We start from the raw sequence: 26,200 nt of genomic DNA, 5'->3' as shown, positions 1-26,200 counted from the left end.
TGATCTCTCCAGCTCACAGTGAATAACGGCCGAGTGCCTGATCTCTGCGGCTCACGGTGAATAACGGCCGAGTGCCTGATCTCTGCGGCTCACAGTGAATAACGGCCGAGTGCCTGATCTCTCCAGCTCACAGTGAATAACGGCCGAGTGCCTGATCTCTGCGGCTCACGGTGAATAACGGCCGAGTGCCTGATCTCTGCGGCTCACGGTGAATAACGGCCGAGTGCCTGATCTCTACGGCTCACGGTGAATAACGGCCGAGTGCCTGATCTCTGCGGCTCACGTGAATAACGGCCGAGTCCCTGATCTCTGCGGCTCACGGTGAATAACGGCCGAGTGCCTGATCTCTGCGGCTCACGGTGAATAACGGCCGAGTGCCTGATCTCTGCGGCTCACGGTGAATAACGGCCGAGTGCCTGATCTCTGCGGCTCACGTGAATAACGGCCGAGTGCCTGATCTCTGCGGCTCACGGTGAATAACGGCCGAGTGCCTGATCTCTGCGGCTCACGGTGAATAACGGCCGAGTGCCTGATCTCTGCGGCTCACGGTGAATAACGGCCGAGTGCCTGATCTCTGCGGCTCACGTGAATAACGGCCGAGTGCCTGATCTCTGCCGCTCACGGTGAATAACGGCCGAGTGCCTGATCTCTGCGGCTCACGGTGAATAACGGCCGAGTCCCTGATCTCTGCGGCTCACGGTGAATAACGGCCGAGTGCCTGATCTCTGCGGCTCACGTGAATAACGGTCGAGTCCCTGATCTCTGTTGCTCACGGTGAATAACGGCCGAGTGCCTGATCTCTGCCGCTCACGGTGAATAACGGCCGAGTGCCTGATCTCTGCGGTTCACGGTGAATAACGGCCGAGTCCCTGATCTCTGCGGCTCACGGTGAATAACGGCCGAGTGCCTGATCTCTGCGGCTCACGGTGAATAACGGCCGAGTCCCTGATCTCTGCAGCTCACGGTGAATAACGGCCGAGTGCCTGATCTCTGCCGCGGCTCACGGTGAATAACGGCCGAGTGCCTGATCTCTGCGGCTCACGGTGAATAACGGCCGAGTGCCTGATCTCTGCCGCGGCTCACGGTGAATAACGGCCGAGTCCCTGATCTCTGCCCCTCACGGTGAATAACGGCCGAGTGCCTGATCTCTGCGGCTCACGGTGAATAACGGCCGAGTGCCTGATCTCTGCGGCTCACGGTGAATAACGGCCGAGTCCCTGATCTCTGCGGCTCACGGTGAATAACGGCCGAGTCCCTGATCTCTGCGGCTCACGGTGAATAACGGCCGAGTCCCTGATCTCTGCCCCTCACGGTGAATAACGGCCGAGTGCCTGATCTCTGTTGCTCACGGTGAATAACGGTCGAGTCCCTGATCTCTGCAGCTCACGGTGAATAACGGCCGAGTCCCTGATCTCTGCAGCTCACGGTGAATAACGGTCGAGTCCCTGATCTCTGCAGCTCACGGTGAATAACGGCCGAGTCCCTGATCTCTGCAGCTCACGGTGAATAACGGCCGAGTCCCTGATCTCTGCAGCTCACGGTGAATAACGGCCGAGTCCCTGATCTCTGCGGCTCACGGTGAATAACGGCCGAGTCCCTGATCTCTGCCCCTCACGGTGAATAACAGCCGAGTGCCTGATCTCTGTTGCTCACGGTGAATAACGGTCGAGTCCCTGATCTCTGCAGCTCACGGTGAATAACGGCCGAGTCCCTGATCTCTGCAGCTCACGGTGAATAACGGTCGAGTCCCTGATCTCTGCAGCTCACGGTGAATAACGGCCGAGTCCCTGATCTCTGCAGCTCACGGTGAATAACGGCCGAGTCCCTGATCTCTGCAGCTCACGGTGAATAACGGCCGAGTGCCTGATCTCTGTTGCTCACGGTGAATAACGGTCGAGTCCCTGATCTCTGCAGCTCACGGTGAATAACGGCCGAGTCCCTGATCTCTGCGGCTCACGGTGAATAACGGCCGAGTCCCTGATCTCTGCGGCTCACGGTGAATAACGGTCGAGTCCCTGATCTCTGCGGCTCACGGTGAATAACGGCCGAGTGCCTGATCTCTGCGGCTCACGGTGAATAACGGCCGAGTCCCTGATCTCTGCAGCTCACGGTGAATAACGGTCGAGTCCCTGATCTCTGCGGCTCACGGTGAATAACGGCCGAGTCCCTGATCTCTGCGGCTCACGGTGAATAACGGCCGAGTGCCTGATCTCTGCGGCTCACGGTGAATAACGGCCGAGTGCCTGATCTCTGTGGCTCACGGTGAATAACGGCCGAGTCCCTGATCTCTGCAGCTCACGGTGAATAACGGCCGAGTCCCTGATCTCTGCGGCTCACGGTGAATAACGGCTGAGTGCCTGATCTCTGCGGCTCACGGTGAATAACGGTCGAGTCCCTGATCTCTGCGGCTCACGGTGAATAACGGCCGAGTCCCTGATCTCTGCAGCTCACGGTGAATAACGGTCGAGTCCCTGATCTCTGCGGCTCACGGTGAATAACGGCCGAGTGCCTGATCTCTGCGGCTCACGGTGAATAACGGCCGAGTGCCTGATCTCTGCGGCTCACGGTGAATAATGGCCGAGTGCCTGATCTCTGCGGCTCACGGTGAATAACGGCCGAGTGCCTGATCTCTGTGGCTCACGGTGAATAACGGCCGAGTCCCTGATCTCTGCAGCTCACGGTGAATAACGGCCGAGTCCCTGATCTCTGCGGCTCACGGTGAATAACGGCCGAGTGCCTGATCTCTGCGGCTCACGGTGAATAATGGCCGAGTGCCTGATCTCTGCGGCTCATGGTGAATAACGGCCGAGTCCCTGATCTCTGCGGCTCACGGTGAATAACGGCCGAGTCCCTGATCTCTGCGGCTCACGGTGAATAACGGCCGAGTGCCTGATCTCTGCGGCTCACGGTGAATAACGGTCGAGTGCCTGATCTCTGCGGCTCACGGTGAATAACGGCCGAGTGCCTGATCTCTGTTGCTCACGGTGAATAACGGTCGAGTCCCTGATCTCTGCAGCTCACGGTGAATAACGGTCGAGTGCCTGATCTCTGCAGCTCACGGTGAATAACGGCCGAGTGCCTGATCTCTGTGGCTCACGGTGAATAACGGCCGAGTCCCTGATCTCTGTGGCTCACGGTGAATAACGGCCGAGTGCCTGATCTCTGTGGCTCACGGTGAATAACGGCCGAGTGCCTGATCTCTGCAGCTCACGGTGAATAACGGCCGAGTCCCTGATCTCTGCAGCTCACGGTGAATAACGGTCGAGTGCCTGATCTCTGCAGCTCACGGTGAATAACGGCCGAGTGCCTGATCTCTGTGGCTCACGGTGAATAACGGCCGAGTGCCTGATCTCTGTTGCTCACGGTGAATAACGGCCGAGTGCCTGATCTCTGCGGCTCACGGTGAATAACGGCCGAGTGCCTGATCTCTGCGGCTCACGGTGAATAACGGCCGAGTGCCTGATCTCTGCGGCTCACGGTGAATAACGGCCGAGTGCCTGATCTCTGCGGCTCACAGTGAATAACGGCCGAGTGCCTGATCTCTGCGGCTCACGGTGAATAACGGCCGAGTGCCTGATCTCTGCGGCTCACGGTGAATAACGGCCGAGTCCCTGATCTCTGCGGCTCACGGTGAATAAAGGCCGAGTGCCTGATCTCTGCGGCTCACGGTGAATAACGGCCGAGTGCCTGATCTCTGCGGCTCACAGTGAATAACGGCCGAGTGCCTGATCTCTGCGGCTCACGGTGAATAACGGCCGAGTGCCTGATCTCTGCGGCTCACAGTGAATAACGGCCGAGTGCCTGATCTCTGCAGCTCACGGTGAATAACGGCCGAGTGCCTGATCTCTGTTGCTCACGGTGAATAACGGCCGAGTGCCTGATCTCTGCGGCTCACAGTGAATAACGGCCGAGTGCCTGATCTCTGCGGCTCACGGTGAATAACGGCCGAGTGCCTGATCTCTGCGGCTCACAGTGAATAACGGCCGAGTGCCTGATCTCTGCGGCTCACGGTGAATAACGGCCGAGTGCCTGATCTCTGCGGCTCACGGTGAATAACGGCCGAGTGCCTGATCTCTGCGGCTCACGGTGAATAACGGCCGAGTCCCTGATCTCTGCGGCTCACGGTGAATAACGGCCGAGTGCCTGATCTCTGCGGCTCACGGTGAATAACGGCCGAGTGCCTGATCTCTGCGGCTCACAGTGAATAACGGCCGAGTGCCTGATCTCTGCGGCTCACGGTGAATAACGGCCGAGTGCCTGATCTCTGCGGCTCACAGTGAATAACGGCCGAGTGCCTGATCTCTCCAGCTCACAGTGAATAACGGCCGAGTGCCTGATCTCTGCGGCTCACGGTGAATAACGGCCGAGTGCCTGATCTCTGCGGCTCACGGTGAATAACGGCCGAGTGCCTGATCTCTGCGGCTCACGGTGAATAACGGCCGAGTGCCTGATCTCTGCGGCTCACGTGAATAACGGCCGAGTCCCTGATCTCTGCGGCTCACGGTGAATAACGGCCGAGTGCCTGATCTCTGTTGCTCACGGTGAATAACGGCCGAGTGCCTGATCTCTGCGGCTCACGGTGAATAACGGCCGAGTGCCTGATCTCTGCGGCTCACGTGAATAACGGCCGAGTGCCTGATCTCTGCGGCTCACGGTGAATAACGGCCGAGTGCCTGATCTCTGCGGCTCACGGTGAATAACGGCCGAGTGCCTGATCTCTGCGGCTCACGGTGAATAACGGCCGAGTGCCTGATCTCTGCGGCTCACGTGAATAACGGCCGAGTGCCTGATCTCTGCCGCTCACGGTGAATAACGGCCGAGTGCCTGATCTCTGCGGCTCACGGTGAATAACGGCCGAGTCCCTGATCTCTGCGGCTCACGGTGAATAACGGCCGAGTGCCTGATCTCTGCGGCTCACGTGAATAACGGTCGAGTCCCTGATCTCTGTTGCTCACGGTGAATAACGGCCGAGTGCCTGATCTCTGCCGCTCACGGTGAATAACGGCCGAGTGCCTGATCTCTGCGGTTCACGGTGAATAACGGCCGAGTCCCTGATCTCTGCGGCTCACGGTGAATAACGGCCGAGTGCCTGATCTCTGCGGCTCACGGTGAATAACGGCCGAGTCCCTGATCTCTGCAGCTCACGGTGAATAACGGCCGAGTGCCTGATCTCTGCCGCGGCTCACGGTGAATAACGGCCGAGTGCCTGATCTCTGCGGCTCACGGTGAATAACGGCCGAGTGCCTGATCTCTGCCGCGGCTCACGGTGAATAACGGCCGAGTCCCTGATCTCTGCCCCTCACGGTGAATAACGGCCGAGTGCCTGATCTCTGCGGCTCACGGTGAATAACGGCCGAGTGCCTGATCTCTGCGGCTCACGGTGAATAACGGCCGAGTCCCTGATCTCTGCGGCTCACGGTGAATAACGGCCGAGTCCCTGATCTCTGCGGCTCACGGTGAATAACGGCCGAGTCCCTGATCTCTGCCCCTCACGGTGAATAACGGCCGAGTGCCTGATCTCTGTTGCTCACGGTGAATAACGGTCGAGTCCCTGATCTCTGCAGCTCACGGTGAATAACGGCCGAGTCCCTGATCTCTGCAGCTCACGGTGAATAACGGTCGAGTCCCTGATCTCTGCAGCTCACGGTGAATAACGGCCGAGTCCCTGATCTCTGCAGCTCACGGTGAATAACGGCCGAGTCCCTGATCTCTGCAGCTCACGGTGAATAACGGCCGAGTGCCTGATCTCTGTTGCTCACGGTGAATAACGGTCGAGTCCCTGATCTCTGCAGCTCACGGTGAATAACGGCCGAGTCCCTGATCTCTGCAGCTCACGGTGAATAACGGCCGAGTCCCTGATCTCTGCGGCTCACAGTGAATAACGGCCGAGTGCCTGATCTCTGCGGCTCACAGTGAATAACGGCCGAGTGCCTGATCTCTGCGGCTCACGGTGAATAACGGCCGAGTGCCTGATCTCTGCGGCTCACAGTGAATAACGGCCGAGTGCCTGATCTCTCCAGCTCACAGTGAATAACGGCCGAGTGCCTGATCTCTGCGGCTCACGGTGAATAACGGCCGAGTGCCTGATCTCTGCGGCTCACGGTGAATAACGGCCGAGTGCCTGATCTCTGCGGCTCACGGTGAATAACGGCCGAGTGCCTGATCTCTGCGGCTCACGTGAATAACGGCCGAGTCCCTGATCTCTGCGGCTCACGGTGAATAACGGCCGAGTGCCTGATCTCTGTTGCTCACAGTGAATAACGGCCGAGTGCCTGATCTCTGCCGCTCACGGTGAATAACGGCCGAGTGCCTGATCTCTGCGGTTCACGGTGAATAACGGCCGAGTCCCTGATCTCTGCGGCTCACGGTGAATAACGGCCGAGTGCCTGATCTCTGCGGCTCACGGTGAATAACGGCCGAGTGCCTGATCTCTGCGGCTCACAGTGAATAACGGCCGAGTGCCTGATCTCTGCGGCTCACGGTGAATAACGGCCGAGTGCCTGATCTCTGCGGCTCACAGTGAATAACGGCCGAGTGCCTGATCTCTGCAGCTCACGGTGAATAACGGCCGAGTGCCTGATCTCTGTTGCTCACGGTGAATAACGGCCGAGTGCCTGATCTCTGCGGCTCACAGTGAATAACGGCCGAGTGCCTGATCTCTGCGGCTCACGGTGAATAACGGCCGAGTGCCTGATCTCTGCGGCTCACAGTGAATAACGGCCGAGTGCCTGATCTCTGCGGCTCACGGTGAATAACGGCCGAGTGCCTGATCTCTGCGGCTCACGGTGAATAACGGCCGAGTGCCTGATCTCTGCGGCTCACGGTGAATAACGGCCGAGTCCCTGATCTCTGCGGCTCACGGTGAATAACGGCCGAGTGCCTGATCTCTGCGGCTCACGGTGAATAACGGCCGAGTGCCTGATCTCTGCGGCTCACAGTGAATAACGGCCGAGTGCCTGATCTCTGCGGCTCACGGTGAATAACGGCCGAGTGCCTGATCTCTGCGGCTCACAGTGAATAACGGCCGAGTGCCTGATCTCTCCAGCTCACAATGAATAACGGCCGAGTGCCTGATCTCTGCGGCTCACGGTGAATAACGGCCGAGTGCCTGATCTCTGCGGCTCACGGTGAATAACGGCCGAGTGCCTGATCTCTGCGGCTCACGGTGAATAACGGCCGAGTGCCTGATCTCTGCGGCTCACGTGAATAACGGCCGAGTCCCTGATCTCTGCGGCTCACGGTGAATAACGGCCGAGTGCCTGATCTCTGCGGCTCACGGTGAATAACGGCCGAGTGCCTGATCTCTGCGGCTCACGGTGAATAACGGCCGAGTGCCTGATCTCTGCGGCTCACGTGAATAACGGCCGAGTGCCTGATCTCTGCGGCTCACGGTGAATAACGGCCGAGTGCCTGATCTCTGCGGCTCACGGTGAATAACGGCCGAGTGCCTGATCTCTGCGGCTCACGGTGAATAACGGCCGAGTGCCTGATCTCTGCGGCTCACGTGAATAACGGCCGAGTGCCTGATCTCTGCCGCTCACGGTGAATAACGGCCGAGTGCCTGATCTCTGCGGCTCACGGTGAATAACGGCCGAGTCCCTGATCTCTGCGGCTCACGGTGAATAACGGCCGAGTGCCTGATCTCTGCGGCTCACGTGAATAACGGTCGAGTCCCTGATCTCTGTTGCTCACGGTGAATAACGGCCGAGTGCCTGATCTCTGCCGCTCACGGTGAATAACGGCCGAGTGCCTGATCTCTGCGGTTCACGGTGAATAACGGCCGAGTCCCTGATCTCTGCGGCTCACGGTGAATAACGGCCGAGTGCCTGATCTCTGCGGCTCACGGTGAATAACGGCCGAGTCCCTGATCTCTGCAGCTCACGGTGAATAACGGCCGAGTGCCTGATCTCTGCCGCGGCTCACGGTGAATAACGGCCGAGTGCCTGATCTCTGCGGCTCACGGTGAATAACGGCCGAGTGCCTGATCTCTGCCGCGGCTCACGGTGAATAACGGCCGAGTCCCTGATCTCTGCCCCTCACGGTGAATAACGGCCGAGTGCCTGATCTCTGCGGCTCACGGTGAATAACGGCCGAGTGCCTGATCTCTGCGGCTCACGGTGAATAACGGCCGAGTCCCTGATCTCTGCGGCTCACGGTGAATAACGGCCGAGTCCCTGATCTCTGCGGCTCACGGTGAATAACGGCCGAGTCCCTGATCTCTGCCCCTCACGGTGAATAACGGCCGAGTGCCTGATCTCTGTTGCTCACGGTGAATAACGGTCGAGTCCCTGATCTCTGCAGCTCACGGTGAATAACGGCCGAGTCCCTGATCTCTGCAGCTCACGGTGAATAACGGTCGAGTCCCTGATCTCTGCAGCTCACGGTGAATAACGGCCGAGTCCCTGATCTCTGCAGCTCACGGTGAATAACGGCCGAGTCCCTGATCTCTGCAGCTCACGGTGAATAACGGCCGAGTGCCTGATCTCTGTTGCTCACGGTGAATAACGGTCGAGTCCCTGATCTCTGCAGCTCACGGTGAATAACGGCCGAGTCCCTGATCTCTGCAGCTCACGGTGAATAACGGCCGAGTCCCTGATCTCTGCGGCTCACAGTGAATAACGGCCGAGTGCCTGATCTCTGCGGCTCACAGTGAATAACGGCCGAGTGCCTGATCTCTGCGGCTCACGGTGAATAACGGCCGAGTGCCTGATCTCTGCGGCTCACAGTGAATAACGGCCGAGTGCCTGATCTCTCCAGCTCACAGTGAATAACGGCCGAGTGCCTGATCTCTGCGGCTCACGGTGAATAACGGCCGAGTGCCTGATCTCTGCGGCTCACGGTGAATAACGGCCGAGTGCCTGATCTCTGCGGCTCACGGTGAATAACGGCCGAGTGCCTGATCTCTGCGGCTCACGTGAATAACGGCCGAGTCCCTGATCTCTGCGGCTCACGGTGAATAACGGCCGAGTGCCTGATCTCTGTTGCTCACAGTGAATAACGGCCGAGTGCCTGATCTCTGCCGCTCACGGTGAATAACGGCCGAGTGCCTGATCTCTGCGGTTCACGGTGAATAACGGCCGAGTCCCTGATCTCTGCGGCTCACGGTGAATAACGGCCGAGTGCCTGATCTCTGCGGCTCACGGTGAATAACGGCCGAGTCCCTGATCTCTGCAGCTCACGGTGAATAACGGCCGAGTGCCTGATCTCTGCGGCTCACGGTGAATAACGGCCGAGTGCCTGATCTCTGCGGCTCACGGTGAATAACGGCCGAGTCCCTGATCTCTGCGGCTCACGGTGAATAACGGCCGAGTCCCTGATCTCTGCGGCTCACGGTGAATAACGGCCGAGTCCCTGATCTCTGCCCCTCACGGTGAATAACGGCCGAGTGCCTGATCTCTGCGGCTCACGGTGAATAACGGCCGAGTGCCTGATCTCTGCGGCTCACGGTGAATAACGGCCGAGTGCCTGATCTCTGCGGCTCACGGTGAATAACGGCCGAGTGCCTGATCTCTGCGGCTCACGGTGAATAACGGCCGAGTGCCTGATCTCTGCGGCTCACGGTGAATAACGGCCGAGTGCCTGATCTCTGCGGCTCACGGTGAATAACGGCCGAGTCCCTGATCTCTGCGGCTCACGGTGAATAACGGCCGAGTCCCTGATCTCTGCGGCTCACGGTGAATAACGGCCGAGTGCCTGATCTCTGCCGCGGCTCACGGTGAATAACGGCCGAGTGCCTGATCTCTGCGGCTCACGGTGAATAACGGCCGAGTGCCTGATCTCTGTTGCTCACGGTGAATAACGGTCGAGTCCCTGATCTCTGCAGCTCACGGTGAATAACGGCCGAGTCCCTGATCTCTGCAGCTCACGGTGAATAACGGCCGAGTCCCTGATCTCTGCGGCTCACAGTGAATAACGGCCGAGTGCCTGATCTCTGCGGCTCACAGTGAATAACGGCCGAGTGCCTGATCTCTGCGGCTCACGGTGAATAACGGCGAGTGCCTGATCTCTGCGGCTCACAGTGAATAACGGCCGAGTGCCTGATCTCTCCAGCTCACAGTGAATAACGGCCGAGTGCCTGATCTCTGCGGCTCACGGTGAATAACGGCCGAGTGCCTGATCTCTGCGGCTCACGGTGAATAACGGCCGAGTGCCTGATCTCTGTTGCTCACAGTGAATAACGGCCGAGTGCCTGATCTCTGCGGCTCACGGTGAATAACGGCCGAGTGCCTGATCTCTGCGGTTCACGGTGAATAACGGCCGAGTCCCTGATCTCTGCGGCTCACGGTGAATAACGGCCGAGTGCCTGATCTCTGCGGCTCACGGTGAATAACGGCCGAGTCCCTGATCTCTGCAGCTCACGGTGAATAACGGCCGAGTGCCTGATCTCTGCCGCTCACGGTGAATAATGGCCGAGTGCCTGATCTCTGTGGCTCACGGTGAATAACGGTCGAGTGCCTGATCTCTGCTGCTCACGGTGAATAACGGCCGAGTGCCTGATCTCTGCCGCTCACGGTGAATAACGGCCGAGTGCCTGATCTCTGCGGCTCACGGTGAATAACGGCCGAGTCCCTGATCTCTGCGGCTCACGGTGAATAAAGGCCGAGTCCCTGATCTCTGTTGCTCACGGTGAATAACGGCCGAGTGCCTGATCTCTGCGGCTCACGGTGATTAACGGCCGAGTCCCTGATCTCTGTTGCTCAGGGTGAATAACGGCCGAGTGCCTGATCTCTGTTGCTCACGGTGAATAACGGCCGAGTCCCTGATCTCTGCGGCTCACGGTGAATAACGGCCGAGTCCCTGATCTCTGCGGCTCACGGTGAATAACGGCCGAGTCCCTGATCTCTGCGGCTCACAGTGAATAACGGCCGAGTGCCTGATCTCTGTTGCTCACGGTGAATAACGGCCGAGTCCCTGATCTCTGTTGCTCACGGTGAATAACGGCCGAGTGCCTGATCTCTGCGGCTCACGGTGAATAACGGCCGAGTCCCTGATCTCTGTTGCTCACGGTGAATAACGGCCGAGTCCCTGATCTCTGCGGCTCACGGTGAATAACGGCCGAGTCCCTGATCTCTGTTGCTCACGGTGAATAACGGCCGAGTCCCTGATCTCTGCGGCTCACGGTGAATAACGGCCGAGTCCCTGATCTCTGTTGCTCACGGTGAATAACGGCCGAGTGCCTGATCTCTGCGGCTCACGGTGAATAACGGCCGAGTGCCTGATCTCTGTTGCTCACGGTGAATAACGGTCGAGTGCCTGATCTCTGCGGCTCACGGTGAATAACGGCCGAGTCCCTGATCTCTGCGGCTCACGGTGAATAACGGCCGAGTCCCTGATCTCTGCGGCTCACGGTGAATAACGGCCGAGTGCCTGATCTCTGCGGCTCACGGTGAATAACGGCCGAGTGCCTGATCTCTGCGGCTCACGGTGAATAACGGCCGAGTGCCTGATCTCTGCGGCTCACGGTGAATAACGGCAGAGTCCCTGATCTCTGCGGCTCACGGTGAATAACGGCTGAGTCCCTGATCTCTGCCGCGGCTCACGGTGAATAACGGCCGAGTCCCTGATCTCTGTTGCTCACGGTGAATAACGGCCGAGTCCCTGATCTCTGCGGCTCACGGTGAATAACGGCCGAGTCCCTGATCTCTGTTGCTCACGGTGAATAACGGCCGAGTGCCTGATCTCTGCGGCTCACGGTGAATAACGGCCGAGTGCCTGATCTCTGTTGCTCACGGTGAATAACGGTCGAGTGCCTGATCTCTGCGGCTCACGGTGAATAACGGCCGAGTCCCTGATCTCTGCGGCTCACGGTGAATAACGGCCGAGTCCCTGATCTCTGCGGCTCACGGTGAATAACGGCCGAGTGCCTGATCTCTGCGGCTCACGGTGAATAACGGCCGAGTGCCTGATCTCTGCGGCTCACGGTGAATAACGGCCGAGTGCCTGATCTCTGCGGCTCACGGTGAATAACGGCAGAGTCCCTGATCTCTGCGGCTCACGGTGAATAACGGCTGAGTCCCTGATCTCTGCCGCGGCTCACGGTGAATAACGGCCGAGTGCCTGATCTCTGCGGCTCACGGTGAATAACGGCCGAGTGCCTGATCTCTGCGGCTCACGGTGAATAACGGCCGAGTGCCTGATCTCTGCGGCTCACGGTGATTAACGGCCGAGTCCCTGATCTCTGTTGCTCACGGTGAATAACGGCCGAGTCCCTGATCTCTGCAGCTCACGGTGAATAACGGCAGAGTGCCTGATCTCTGCCCCTCACGGTGAATAATGGCCGAGTCCCTGATCTCTGCCCCTCACGGTGAATAACGGCCGAGTGCCTGATCTCTGCGGCTCACGGTGAATAACGGTCGAGTGCCTGATCTCTGCGGCTCACGGTGAATAACGGCCGAGTGCCTGATCTCTGTTGCTCACGGTGAATAACGGTCGAGTGCCTGATCTCTGCGGCTCACGGTGAATAACGGCCGAGTGCCTGATCTCTGCCCCTCACGGTGAATAACGGCCGAGTGCCTGATCTCTGCGGCTCACGGTGAATAACGGCCGAGTGCCTGATCTCTGCAGCTCACGGTGAATAACGGCCGAGTGCCTGATCTCTGCGGCTCACGGTGAATAACGGCCGAGTGCCTGATCTCTGCGGCTCACGGTGAATAACGGCCGAGTGCCTGATCTCTGCGGCTCACGGTGAATAACGGCCGAGTGCCTGATCTCTGCGGCTCACGGTGAATAACGGCCGAGTCCCTGATCTCTGCCCCTCACGGTGAATAACGGCCGAGTGCCTGATCTCTGCGGCTCACGGTGAATAACGGCCGAGTGCCTGATCTCTGCGGCTCACGGTGAATAACGGCCGAGTCCCTGATCTCTGCGGCTCACGGTGAATAACGGCCGAGTCCCTGATCTCTGCGGCTCACGGTGAATAACGGCCGAGTCCCTGATCTCTGCCCCTCACGGTGAATAACGGCCGAGTGCCTGATCTCTGTTGCTCACGGTGAATAACGGTCGAGTCCCTGATCTCTGCAGCTCACGGTGAATAACGGCCGAGTCCCTGATCTCTGCAGCTCACGGTGAATAACGGTCGAGTCCCTGATCTCTGCAGCTCACGGTGAATAACGGCCGAGTCCCTGATCTCTGCAGCTCACGGTGAATAACGGCCGAGTCCCTGATCTCTGCAGCTCACGGTGAATAACGGCTGAGTGCCTGATCTCTGTTGCTCACGGTGAATAACGGTCGAGTCCCTGATCTCTGCAGCTCACGGTGAATAACGGCCGAGTCCCTGATCTCTGCGGCTCACGGTGAATAACGGCCGAGTCCCTGATCTCTGCGGCTCACGGTGAATAACGGTCGAGTCCCTGATCTCTGCGGCTCACGGTGAATAACGGCCGAGTGCCTGATCTCTGCGGCTCACGGTGAATAACGGCCGAGTCCCTGATCTCTGCAGCTCACGATGAATAACGGTCGAGTCCCTGATCTCTGCAGCTCACGGTGAATAACGGCCGAGTCCCTGATCTCTGCGGCTCACGGTGAATAACGGCCGAGTGCCTGATCTCTGCGGCTCACGGTGAATAATGGCCGAGTGCCTGATCTCTGCGGCTCATGGTGAATAACGGCCGAGTCCCTGATCTCTGCGGCTCACGGTGAATAACGGCCGAGTGCCTGATCTCTGCGGCTCACGGTGAATAACGGTCGAGTGCCTGATCTCTGCGGCTCACGGTGAATAACGGCCGAGTGCCTGATCTCTGTTGCTCACGGTGAATAACGGTCGAGTCCCTGATCTCTGCAGCTCACGGTGAATAACGGCCGAGTCCCTGATCTCTGCAGCTCACGGTGAATAACGGTCGAGTGCCTGATCTCTGCAGCTCACGGTGAATAACGGCCGAGTGCCTGATCTCTGTGGCTCACGGTGAATAACGGCCGAGTGCCTGATCTCTGTTGCTCACGGTGAATAACGGCCGAGTGCCTGATCTCTGCGGCTCACAGTGAATAACGGCCGAGTGCCTGATCTCTGCGGCTCACGGTGAATAACGGCCGAGTGCCTGATCTCTGCGGCTCACGGTGAATAACGGCCGAGTCCCTGATCTCTGCGGCTCACGGTGAATAAAGGCCGAGTGCCTGATCTCTGCGGCTCACGGTGAATAACGGCCGAGTGCCTGATCTCTGCGGCTCACAGTGAATAACGGCCGAGTGCCTGATCTCTGCGGCTCACGGTGAATAACGGCCGAGTGCCTGATCTCTGCGGCTCACAGTGAATAACGGCCGAGTGCCTGATCTCTGCAGCTCACGGTGAATAACGGCCGAGTGCCTGATCTCTGTTGCTCACGGTGAATAACGGCCGAGTGCCTGATCTCTGCGGCTCACAGTGAATAACGGCCGAGTGCCTGATCTCTGCGGCTCACGGTGAATAACGGCCGAGTGCCTGATCTCTGCGGCTCACAGTGAATAACGGCCGAGTGCCTGATCTCTGCGGCTCACGGTGAATAACGGCAGAGTCCCTGATCTCTGCGGCTCACGGTGAATAACGGCTGAGTCCCTGATCTCTGCCGCGGCTCACGGTGAATAACGGCCGAGTGCCTGATCTCTGCGGCTCACGGTGAATAACGGCCGAGTGCCTGATCTCTGCGGCTCACGGTGAATAACGGCCGAGTCCCTGATCTCTGTTGCTCACGGTGAATAACGGCCGAGTCCCTGATCTCTGCGGCTCACGGTGATTAACGGCCGAGTGCCTGATCTCTGCGGCTCACGGTGAATAACGGCCGAGTCCCTGATCTCTGTTGCTCACGGTGAATAACGGCCGAGTCCCTGATCTCTGTTGCTCACGGTGAATAACGGCCGAGTCCCTGATCTCTGTTGCTCACGGTGAATAACGGCCGAGTGCCTGATCTCTGCGGCTCACGGTGATTAACGGCCGAGTCCCTGATCTCTGTTGCTCACGGTGAATAACGGCCGAGTCCCTGATCTCTGCAGCTCACGGTGAATAACGGCAGAGTGCCTGATCTCTGCCCCTCACGGTGAATAATGGCCGAGTCCCTGATCTCTGCCCCTCACGGTGAATAACGGCCGAGTGCCTGATCTCTGCGGCTCACGGTGAATAACGGTCGAGTGCCTGATCTCTGCGGCTCACGGTGAATAACGGCCGAGTGCCTGATCTCTGTTGCTCACGGTGAATAACGGTCGAGTGCCTGATCTCTGCGGCTCACGGTGAATAACGGCCGAGTGCCTGATCTCTGCCCCTCACGGTGAATAACGGCCGAGTGCCTGATCTCTGCGGCTCACGGTGAATAACGGCCGAGTGCCTGATCTCTGCAGCTCACGGTGAATAACGGCCGAGTGCCTGATCTCTGCGGCTCACGGTGAATAACGGCCGAGTGCCTGATCTCTGCGGCTCACGGTGAATAACGGCCGAGTGCCTGATCTCTGCGGCTCACGGTGAATAACGGCCGAGTGCCTGATCTCTGCGGCTCACGGTGAATAACGGCCGAGTCCCTGATCTCTGCCCCTCACGGTGAATAACGGCCGAGTGCCTGATCTCTGCGGCTCACGGTGAATAACGGCCGAGTGCCTGATCTCTGCGGCTCACGGTGAATAACGGCCGAGTCCCTGATCTCTGCGGCTCACGGTGAATAACGGCCGAGTCCCTGATCTCTGCGGCTCACGGTGAATAACGGCCGAGTCCCTGATCTCTGCCCCTCACGGTGAATAACGGCCGAGTGCCTGATCTCTGTTGCTCACGGTGAATAACGGTCGAGTCCCTGATCTCTGCAGCTCACAGTGAATAACGGCCGAGTCCCTGATCTCTGCAGCTCACGGTGAATAACGGTCGAGTCCCTGATCTCTGCAGCTCACGGTGAATAACGGCCGAGTCCCTGATCTCTGCAGCTCACGGTGAATAACGGCCGAGTCCCTGATCTCTGCAGCTCACGGTGAATAACGGCCGAGTGCCTGATCTCTGTTGCTCACGGTGAATAACGGTCGAGTCCCTGATCTCTGCAGCTCACGGTGAATAACGGCCGAGTCCCTGATCTCTGCGGCTCACGGTGAATAACGGCCGAGTCCCTGATCTCTGCGGCTCACGGTGAATAACGGTCGAGTCCCTGATCTCTGCGGCTCACGGTGAATAACGGCCGAGTGCCTGATCTCTGCGGCTCACGGTGAATAACGGCCGAGTCCCTGATCTCTGCAGCTCACGGTGAATAACGGTCGAGTCCCTGATCTCTGCGGCTCACGGTGAATAACGGCCGAGTCCCTGATCTCTGCGGCTCACGGTGAATAACGGCCGAGTGCCTGATCTCTGCGGCTCACGGTGAATAATGGCCGAGTGCCTGATCTCTGCGGCTCACGGTGAATAACGGCCGAGTGCCTGATCTCTGTGGCTCACGGTGAATAACGGCCGAGTCCCTGATCTCTGCAGCTCACGGTGAATAACGGCCGAGTCCCTGATCTCTGCGGCTCACGGTGAATAACGGCCGAGTGCCTGATCTCTGCGGCTCACGGTGAATAATGGCCGAGTGCCTGATCTCTGCGGCTCATGGTGAATAACGGCCGAGTCCCTGATCTCTGCGGCTCACGGTGAATAACGGCCGAGTCCCTGATCTCTGCGGCTCACGGTGAATAACGGCCGAGTGCCTGATCTCTGCGGCTCACGGTGAATAACGGTCGAGTGCCTGATCTCTGCGGCTCACGGTGAATAACGGCCGAGTGCCTGATCTCTGTTGCTCACGGTGAATAACGGTCGAGTCCCTGATCTCTGCAGCTCACGGTGAATAACGGTCGAGTGCCTGATCTCTGCAGCTCACGGTGAATAACGGCCGAGTGCCTGATCTCTGTGGCTCACGGTGAATAACGGCCGAGTCCCTGATCTCTGTGGCTCACGGTGAATAACGGCCGAGTGCCTGATCTCTGTGGCTCACGGTGAATAACGGCCGAGTGCCTGATCTCTGCAGCTCACGGTGAATAACGGCCGAGTCCCTGATCTCTGCAGCTCACGGTGAATAACGGTCGAGTGCCTGATCTCTGCAGCTCACGGTGAATAACGGCCGAGTGCCTGATCTCTGTGGCTCACGGTGAATAACGGCCGAGTGCCTGATCTCTGTTGCTCACGGTGAATAACGGCCGAGTGCCTGATCTCTGCGGCTCACAGTGAATAACGGCCGAGTGCCTGATCTCTGCGGCTCACGGTGAATAACGGCCGAGTGCCTGATCTCTGCGGCTCACGGTGAATAACGGCCGAGTCCCTGATCTCTGCGGCTCACGGTGAATAAAGGCCGAGTGCCTGATCTCTGCGGCTCACGGTGAATAACGGCCGAGTGCCTGATCTCTGCGGCTCACAGTGAATAACGGCCGAGTGCCTGATCTCTGCGGCTCACGGTGAATAACGGCCGAGTGCCTGATCTCTGCGGCTCACAGTGAATAACGGCCGAGTGCCTGATCTCTGCAGCTCACGGTGAATAACGGCCGAGTGCCTGATCTCTGTTGCTCACGGTGAATAACGGCCGAGTGCCTGATCTCTGCGGCTCACAGTGAATAACGGCCGAGTGCCTGATCTCTGCGGCTCACGGTGAATAACGGCCGAGTGCCTGATCTCTGCGGCTCACAGTGAATAACGGCCGAGTGCCTGATCTCTGCGGCTCACGGTGAATAACGGCCGAGTGCCTGATCTCTGCGGCTCACGGTGAATAACGGCCGAGTGCCTGATCTCTGCGGCTCACGGTGAATAACGGCCGAGTCCCTGATCTCTGCGGCTCACGGTGAATAACGGCCGAGTGCCTGATCTCTGCGGCTCACGGTGAATAACGGCCGAGTGCCTGATCTCTGCGGCTCACAGTGAATAACGGCCGAGTGCCTGATCTCTGCGGCTCACGGTGAATAACGGCCGAGTGCCTGATCTCTGCGGCTCACAGTGAATAACGGCCGAGTGCCTGATCTCTCCAGCTCACAGTGAATAACGGCCGAGTGCCTGATCTCTGCGGCTCACGGTGAATAACGGCCGAGTGCCTGATCTCTGCGGCTCACGGTGAATAACGGCCGAGTGCCTGATCTCTGCGGCTCACGGTGAATAACGGCCGAGTGCCTGATCTCTGCGGCTCACGTGAATAACGGCCGAGTCCCTGATCTCTGCGGCTCACGGTGAATAACGGCCGAGTGCCTGATCTCTGCGGCTCACGGTGAATAACGGCCGAGTGCCTGATCTCTGCGGCTCACGGTGAATAACGGCCGAGTGCCTGATCTCTGCGGCTCACGTGAATAACGGCCGAGTGCCTGATCTCTGCGGCTCACGGTGAATAACGGCCGAGTGCCTGATCTCTGCGGCTCACGGTGAATAACGGCCGAGTGCCTGATCTCTGCGGCTCACGGTGAATAACGGCCGAGTGCCTGATCTCTGCGGCTCACGTGAATAACGGCCGAGTGCCTGATCTCTGCCGCTCACGGTGAATAACGGCCGAGTGCCTGATCTCTGCGGCTCACGGTGAATAACGGCCGAGTCCCTGATCTCTGCGGCTCACGGTGAATAACGGCCGAGTGCCTGATCTCTGCGGCTCACGTGAATAACGGTCGAGTCCCTGATCTCTGTTGCTCACGGTGAATAACGGCCGAGTGCCTGATCTCTGCCGCTCACGGTGAATAACGGCCGAGTGCCTGATCTCTGCGGTTCACGGTGAATAACGGCCGAGTCCCTGATCTCTGCGGCTCACGGTGAATAACGGCCGAGTGCCTGATCTCTGCGGCTCACGGTGAATAACGGCCGAGTCCCTGATCTCTGCAGCTCACGGTGAATAACGGCCGAGTGCCTGATCTCTGCCGCGGCTCACGGTGAATAACGGCCGAGTGCCTGATCTCTGCGGCTCACGGTGAATAACGGCCGAGTGCCTGATCTCTGCCGCGGCTCACGGTGAATAACGGCCGAGTGCCTGATCTCTGCGGCTCACGGTGAATAATGGCCGAGTGCCTGATCTCTGCGGCTCACGGTGAATAACGGTCGAGTCCCTGATCTCTGCGGCTCACGGTGAATAACGGCCGAGTGCCTGATCTCTGCAGCTCACGGTGAATAACGGCTGAGTGCCTGATCTCTGCGGTTCACGGTGAATAACGGCCGAGTCCCTGATCTCTGCGGCTCACGGTGAATAACGGCCGAGTGCCTGATCTCTGCGGCTCACGGTGAATAACGGTCGAGTCCCTGATCTCTGCGGTTCACGGTGAATAACGGCCGAGTGCCTGATCTCTGCGGCTCACAGTGAATAACGGCCGAGTGCCTGATCTCTGCGGCTCACGGTGAATAACGGTCGAGTGCCTGATCTCTGCCGCTCACGGTGAATAACGGCCGAGTGCCTGATCTCTGCCGCTCACGGTGAATAACGGCCGAGTGCCTGATCTCTGTTGCTCACGGTGAATAACGGCCGAGTACCTGATCTCTGCGGCTCACGGTGAATAACGGCCGAGTGCCTGATCTCTGCGGCTCACGGTGAATAACGGCCGAGTCCCTGATCTCTGCAGCTCACGGTGAATAACGGCCGAGTGCCTGATCTCTGCGGCTCACGGTGAATAACGGCCGAGTCCCTGATCTCTGTGGCTCACGGTGAATAACGGTCGAGTGCCTGATCTCTGCGGCTCACGGTGATTAACGGTCGAGTGCCTGATCTCTGCGGCTCACGGTGAATAACGGCCGAGTGCCTGATCTCTGCGGCTCACGGTGAATAACGGCCGAGTGCCTGATCTCTGCGGCTCACGGTGAATAATGGCCGAGTGCCTGATCTCTGCGGCTCACGGTGAATAACGGCCGAGTGCCTGATCTCTGCGGCTCACGGTGAATAACGGCCGAGTGCCTGATCTCTGCGGCTCACGGTGAATAACGGCCGAGTGCCTGATCTCTGCGGCTCACGGTGAATAACGGCCGAGTGCCTGATCTCTGCGGCTCACGGTGAATAACGGCCGAGTGCCTGATCTCTGCGGCTCACGGTGAATAACGGCCGAGTGCCTGATCTCTGCAGCTCACGGTGAATAACGGCCGAGTGCCTGATCTCTGCCGCTCACGGTGAATAACGGCCGAGTGCCTGATCTCTGCCGCTCACGGTGAATAACGGCCGAGTGCCTGATCTCTGCCCCTCACGGTGAATAACGGACGAGTGCCTGATCTCTGCGGCTCACGGTGAATAACGGCCGAGTGCCTGATCTCTGTTGCTCACGGTGAATAACGGCCGAGTCCCTGATCTCTGCCCCTCACGGTGAATAACGGCCGAGTCCCTGATCTCTGCAGCTCACGGTGAATAACGGCCGAGTCCCTGATCTCTGCCCCTCACGGTGAATAACGGCCGAGTGCCTGATCTCTGCCGCTCACGGTGAATAACGGCCGAGTCCCTGATCTCTGCAGCTCACGGTGAATAACGGCCGAGTGCCTGATCTCTGTTGCTCACGGTGAATAATGGTCGAGTGCCTGATCTCTGCGGCTCACGGTGAATAACGGCCGAGTCCCTGATCTCTGTTGCTCACGGTGAATAATGGTCGAGTGCCTGATCTCTGCGGCTCACGGTGAATAACGGCCGAGTCCCTGATCTCTGCGGCTCACGGTGAATAACGGCCGAGTGCCTGATCTCTGCGGCTCACGGTGAATAACGGCCGAGTGCCTGATCTCTGCCGCTCACGGTGAATAACGGCCGAGTGCCTGATCTCTGCCCCTCACGGTGAATAACGGACGAGTGCCTGATCTCTGCGGCTCACGGTGAATAACGGCCGAGTGCCTGATCTCTGTTGCTCACGGTGAATAACGGCCGAGTCCCTGATCTCTGCCCCTCACGGTGAATAACGGCCGAGTCCCTGATCTCTGCAGCTCACGGTGAATAACGGCCGAGTCCCTGATCTCTGCCCCTCACGGTGAATAACGGCCGAGTGCCTGATCTCTGCCGCTCACGGTGAATAACGGCCGAGTCCCTGATCTCTGCAGCTCACGGTGAATAACGGCCGAGTGCCTGATCTCTGTTGCTCACGGTGAATAATGGTCGAGTGCCTGATCTCTGCGGCTCACGGTGAATAACGGCCGAGTCCCTGATCTCTGTTGCTCACGGTGAATAACGGCCGAGTGCCTGATCTCTGCGGCTCACGGTGAATAATGGCCGAGTCCCTGATCTCTGCGGCTCACGGTGAATAACGGCCGAGTGCCTGATCTCTGCAGCTCACGGTGAATAATGGTCGAGTGCCTGATCTCTGTTGCTCACGGTGAATAACGGCCGAGTGCCTGATCTCTGCGGCTCACGGTGAATAACGGTCGAGTGCCTGATCTCTGCGGCTCACGGTGAATAACGGCCGAGTCCCTGATCTCTGCGGCTCACGGTGAATAACGGCCGAGTGCCTGATCTCTGCGGCTCACGGTGAATAACGGCCGAGTCCCTGATCTCTGCCGCTCACGGTGAATAACGGCCGAGTGCCTGATCTCTGTTGCTCACGGTGAATAATGGTCGAGTGCCTGATCTCTGCAGCTCACGGTGAATAACGGCTGATCTCTAACTCTGGTTCCAGGTGTTTCTCCGGGACAGTATTGCAGCTGATGAGCCGCGCTGGGCCGTTGCGGTCGTCTTCCTGCTCGACCGCCTTCTGTACTGGATGGACGGCTCGCATGTCCTGCTGAAGATTGCTAAAGCGTTGCACAGACGTTACCCGGACGTTCCCATCGCCCCTCAGGTCATCATCCGACAGGCTCGGGTCTATCTGAACACCGGTGAGTTTGTCTCTCTCTCCAGCGTTCTCTGAGCGCTACTGGAAGAACGTTTGTTCATAACGTTGAAAGAACGTTCGCTGGATTGATCTGGTTTTGTGTGCCGTAGGTAAACTGCAGAAGGCCGAGTTTATTCTCAGCAGTCTGATCAATAATGAAGCTTCAACAGGTACGTGTGCTTCCATTCCTCGTCCCTCTCATCTGACCGTCTGTGGTTTCTGACGGCTGACTGTGGTTCAGGCTCCTGGACGTATCAGAAGGCCAGTGACCAGACGCTGGTGCAAGCCGTCAGTCTTCAGGTGCGCGGTCAAGTGCTGCAGACGCTCGGTGAGGAATCTTTCGAATGGTAGAGTATGAACATTAAATTATGGGTCAGTTTCAATCATACGAGGGTTTGTGTGTGTGTGTGTGTGTGTGTGTGTGTGTGTTGTAGGTCTGTGGTCTGAGGCTGCTGAGCTCATATGGGCGTCTCTGATTGGCTTTTACACTCTTCCACAACCTGATAAAAAGGTCTGGACACACTTGACACTCTTCTATCACTGCTGTGTGTGAGCATCAGTCATGCTCTTGAGTCTGTTTCCAGGGCATTGGAACGTCCCTCGGGCTCCTGGCCAACATCCTGACCTCCATGAACGACAGAGACTTCGCTGCGCTTCAGGAACAGCCGCATATTGACTTGGTAAGGCTGTCTGAAATACCCTGAAGGAGTTTTGCCTGTGCAGAGCTCGTCGTCAGCTGTTCTCTTTCTCACTTCCAGAGTTTTCTCGGAGAGACGCGGCATCGTCTACTGTCTGCTGCGCGAGCCGCCAAGATGGCGGTTGTGTTCAGTCAGTATGGATCTCTGTATGTCCTGACCAATGTGGTGAGTCCACGGCTTCAGCATCAACACAACCGTAGCACTGCTATCCCACAGACGGTCCTCCATGGCTCAGTTCCTGTAGTGAGAACGGCTGCTAACCGAAAGGACGTTTCGATAGAAGTCAAGAGTTTAATTAAGAGTTTGACATGCTGCTTTGGATAAAGGGCCTTTTACTGTCTTAAGTATTTTATTTCCTAATGCACATTTTATACATGTTCATATTCACTTTCATTTTAATATGTGACAGTCGTGATTATGAGATAAAAGTCAGAATCATGACATAGTTATGAGTTACCAACATTATGAGATGTCATAATTATGAAAAGTCGAAATTATGTCCGTCATAATTGTGATAAAAAGTCAACATTATGAGGTCAATTTACAAAAAAAATCTAAATTGTCCTAAATCAAAATTATGACAAGATAAAATGAGATTATGAAATAAAAAGTAAAAATAGTAAATCATAATTATGAGATATATAGTCAAAATTGATAATGTCAGAATTTTGACACAGTAAGTCAAGTCAAAATTCACAATAAATCGAACAAACTGAAAAACTGGGAAATTATGAGATTAAAAGTCAGAATCATAAATAAATAAATAAATAAGTAGTAACAATATTATGTGGTAAGTCAAAATGAATGCATTTTAAGTCATAATTATGAGATATAAAGTGAAAATTGACAAAAGGTCAAGATTGAGATAAAATGTAAAAATTGTGACTATGTTAGATTATGGCATATAGAGTCATAAATTATGAGATATATAGTCAAAATTGACAAAAAATGAGAAAACAAATAAAACATTGACATAAGTCATAATTGTGATAAAAAGTCAAAATTATACAATGAAATTGACAAAAAGTCAAAATAATAATATTTAGATTTTTGTCCTGGTTCCACAGACAGGGCTCAGATTAAGCCAGGATTAGGCCTTCAAGTGCGTTGTAAAGAATCATCACTGGTGTCCATCTTCAGACAGAACAAGGACACTGACCGGCTAAAACATGCACTTTAGCCTCGACTGGGAAACCTGGACTTACCAAACCATGATGTTCTCTTATGGGGTGGAAATGGGCTTCCATAAATGTGCATGACTGTATTCGTTCATTACATAATAAGGACCAGTCACTAGACCATCTCATTTGCTCTGTCTCTCATCGGTCAGTTTAGTGTCCAGACTTTAACACTAGATGTGTCTTCCTCCTAATGCAGGTCGCCCAGGGCATCTGTTTACTGTCCTACAGTTTCTCAAAGGAATGCCCCATGGAGGATCAGCAGACGTACCTCGCTCTGGCTAAAGAGGCCTTTGAGATCGGCCTGTTAACGAAGACGGCCGGAGATGCCGTCACCAGCAAGCTGGAGCTGCACACGTTCCTCAAAGCCGCGTACAGCTTGTCCACGGCGCACAGATGGATGAGCAGCGCGCCCGAGGCAGTGCTCTCGGCCACACGCGTCTGTCGGGAAGCCTTGACTCTATTCGTGGAGTACTGCGCCCGAGAGGATTCCTCCGTGTGTGCGGAGATCATGGCGAGGGTACAGCAGATTAAGTCGCTGTTGAACGTGGAAGCGTTCCGTAATTCCGACCCGCGCTCTTTTATTCCCGACAGCTACCGCTCGGTGGAGTTCGGCCCCGTTCTGTTCGCACTCGGCGATTTTGCCAAGGCGTTGGATGCTTTTGGGAAGCACCACAAGTCGGTCTGCGAGGCCTTCAAGAACAGCGATCGAGGCGATTCCTGCTCGACTCATGCTCAATGCTTAACAGCCTTTCAGACGGACACAGAAGTTCTGGCTACGGCCGATCATCCATCTAGCAGCGGATCTTTAGTTATGGTTGATCAAAGCAGTTTTGGATCTTTTGAGGCTCTTGATGGAAGTCAGGAAGCAAACTCCATCTCTCCGAGCGTTCCCAACACTTTTAGAAACAACAAAGGATCCCAAAGTCAACTCCAACCAAAGCAAGAGCCCATCACAACTGAAGACCTTGAGGACAACGCACCGAATACATCAGGCTCCCAACGGAGAGACCTTCGGAAGAACCTGGAAGCAAAGAAGTCTTTGAGTTCCTCGTGGGAGCACGTATCAGGACGGTCTCAGAGCAGCGTGGAAACCGCGGAGGACGTTGTAGATCCTTGTCCTTCTCGTGATGAACGAGGCAGTTTTGGATCTAATCAGGCTCTTGATGGAACTCGAGAAGCAAACTCCATCTCTCCGAGCGTTCCCAACAACTTCAGACACAACAAAGGATCCCAAAGTCAACCCCAACCAATGCAAGAGACCGTCACCACTGAAGACCTTGAGGACCAACGGAGAGGTGTTCGGAAGAACCCGGACGTGAGGACGTCTTCGAGTTCCTTCAGCAGCGGCTCCTCGTGGGAACGCGTATCGGGACCATCTCAGAGCAGTGTGGAAACCGTGGAGGACTTTGAAGATCCTTCCCAGGACAGCAACGACCCCAAGGGTGGAAGCACGTCCTCGTTTTCCCTGTGCGATAGCTTGGGATCGCACTCATCTTGGCAAAAACTGCCCCTGAGCCCCGTCGCTAATGTAGAAGGCCTTGACAAGAAGGATCGCCATACAAAGGCGTTCCCACAAAAGATTCCGGAATCCCTGGGAACGACTCTGCCGTCCACCGAGAGCGACCCGTTCGAGGAACTGGGGTTTGAGCACCTGTCTCAGATGAGCGATATGGGAGACCAGGAGCCGCCGTGCAACAAATGCTTCAAGAACTGCATCATGGGAAGTGACGTTCTGACAGAGGGCGACTTCCGAGCACTCTTGGCTGGAGTTTGTCAAAGCTGCCTGGTCAAGCGACTGCCGAACAAGCCTCTGAAACCCCTGGACGCTGCACAGCTGGAGACGGCCTATGGTGGGTGACTGAGGCGAACGCCTGGGGTATAGTCATGTTGTTATTGCGTAATCCAGTCTGTTTTCCCCTGCAGACGCCGTGCTCCTGAAGTTCTCGAAGGCCTCTGGCGTGTGGATGGGCTGTGAAACCAGCGTGTACATTGGGAAGGGGATGGGTGTCCAAGGCAAGCAGAGGCAGGCCATGGAGCTCCAGTACCTGCACCAGGAGCAGCTGCTCAGCAGGTCAGACCCCTCAGGTGTCCGCTGTCACACAGCAGCGCCAACCGTGTTTCATTAGCTTAATGTTAACATACCAAAATACTCACCGCTGGGAACACATCTGACAGTCTGAGAAAAGAGCTTAATGAGGGGCTGTTCTGGAAAATTAAACTATTATCATTATTATTAAATGCTAATGTTTACATTTTTACAGTACAATATTATTATTGCAATAGTAATATTTTATATTTGTTTTTTATAATGATAATTATCATATTTAATGTTCAGTTATTAATGCTCAGTAATGTTCAGTTATGTAGGGAAGGAGTACCTGAAGGATAAAGGGCTGCACGCACACCTGGATGATGTGGAGAGGCAGATGACGGCTCAATATTACGTCACTGAGTTTAATAAACGCCTGTATGATAATAACGTCACCACCCAGATCTTCTTCATCCCGTCTGAAGTGCTGCTGGTGAGCTCAACACATTATTCATATTTCATATGAGAGGCGTTATGGTGTTGTGTGTATGACTGATACGCAGAAGGTTGCTGGTTCGATCCCAGTGGTCACCACC

The 26,200-nt window shown here is 56.6% G+C and overlaps 1 protein-coding gene across 2 annotated transcripts in view; it reads left to right on the top strand.

Moving 5' to 3' along the window:
• Nucleotides 1-26,200, top strand: part of alpk1 (alpha-kinase 1) — a 77,697-nt gene that overhangs the window by 44,985 nt on the left and 6,512 nt on the right. For both annotated transcript variants that reach the window (XM_079810932.1, XM_079810931.1), the window contains exons 4-12: nucleotides 21,502-21,700; nucleotides 21,807-21,866; nucleotides 21,938-22,024; nucleotides 22,131-22,207; nucleotides 22,281-22,376; nucleotides 22,455-22,559; nucleotides 23,772-25,425; nucleotides 25,499-25,646; nucleotides 25,935-26,097. In XM_079810932.1, the coding sequence (XP_079667058.1) occupies nucleotides 21,502-21,700; nucleotides 21,807-21,866; nucleotides 21,938-22,024; nucleotides 22,131-22,207; nucleotides 22,281-22,376; nucleotides 22,455-22,559; nucleotides 23,772-25,425; nucleotides 25,499-25,646; nucleotides 25,935-26,097 (2,589 nt within the window). The remainder of the gene's footprint in view (nucleotides 1-21,501; nucleotides 21,701-21,806; nucleotides 21,867-21,937; nucleotides 22,025-22,130; nucleotides 22,208-22,280; nucleotides 22,377-22,454; nucleotides 22,560-23,771; nucleotides 25,426-25,498; nucleotides 25,647-25,934; nucleotides 26,098-26,200) is intronic.

The sequence above is a fragment of the Gobio gobio genome (assembly GCF_949357685.1).
Source record: "Gobio gobio genome assembly, chromosome: 2".
NCBI lineage: Eukaryota > Metazoa > Chordata > Actinopteri > Cypriniformes > Gobionidae > Gobio > Gobio gobio.
The sequence above is the reverse complement of the archived record's forward strand: the minus strand, read 5'-3'. Positions and strand labels throughout refer to the sequence as shown.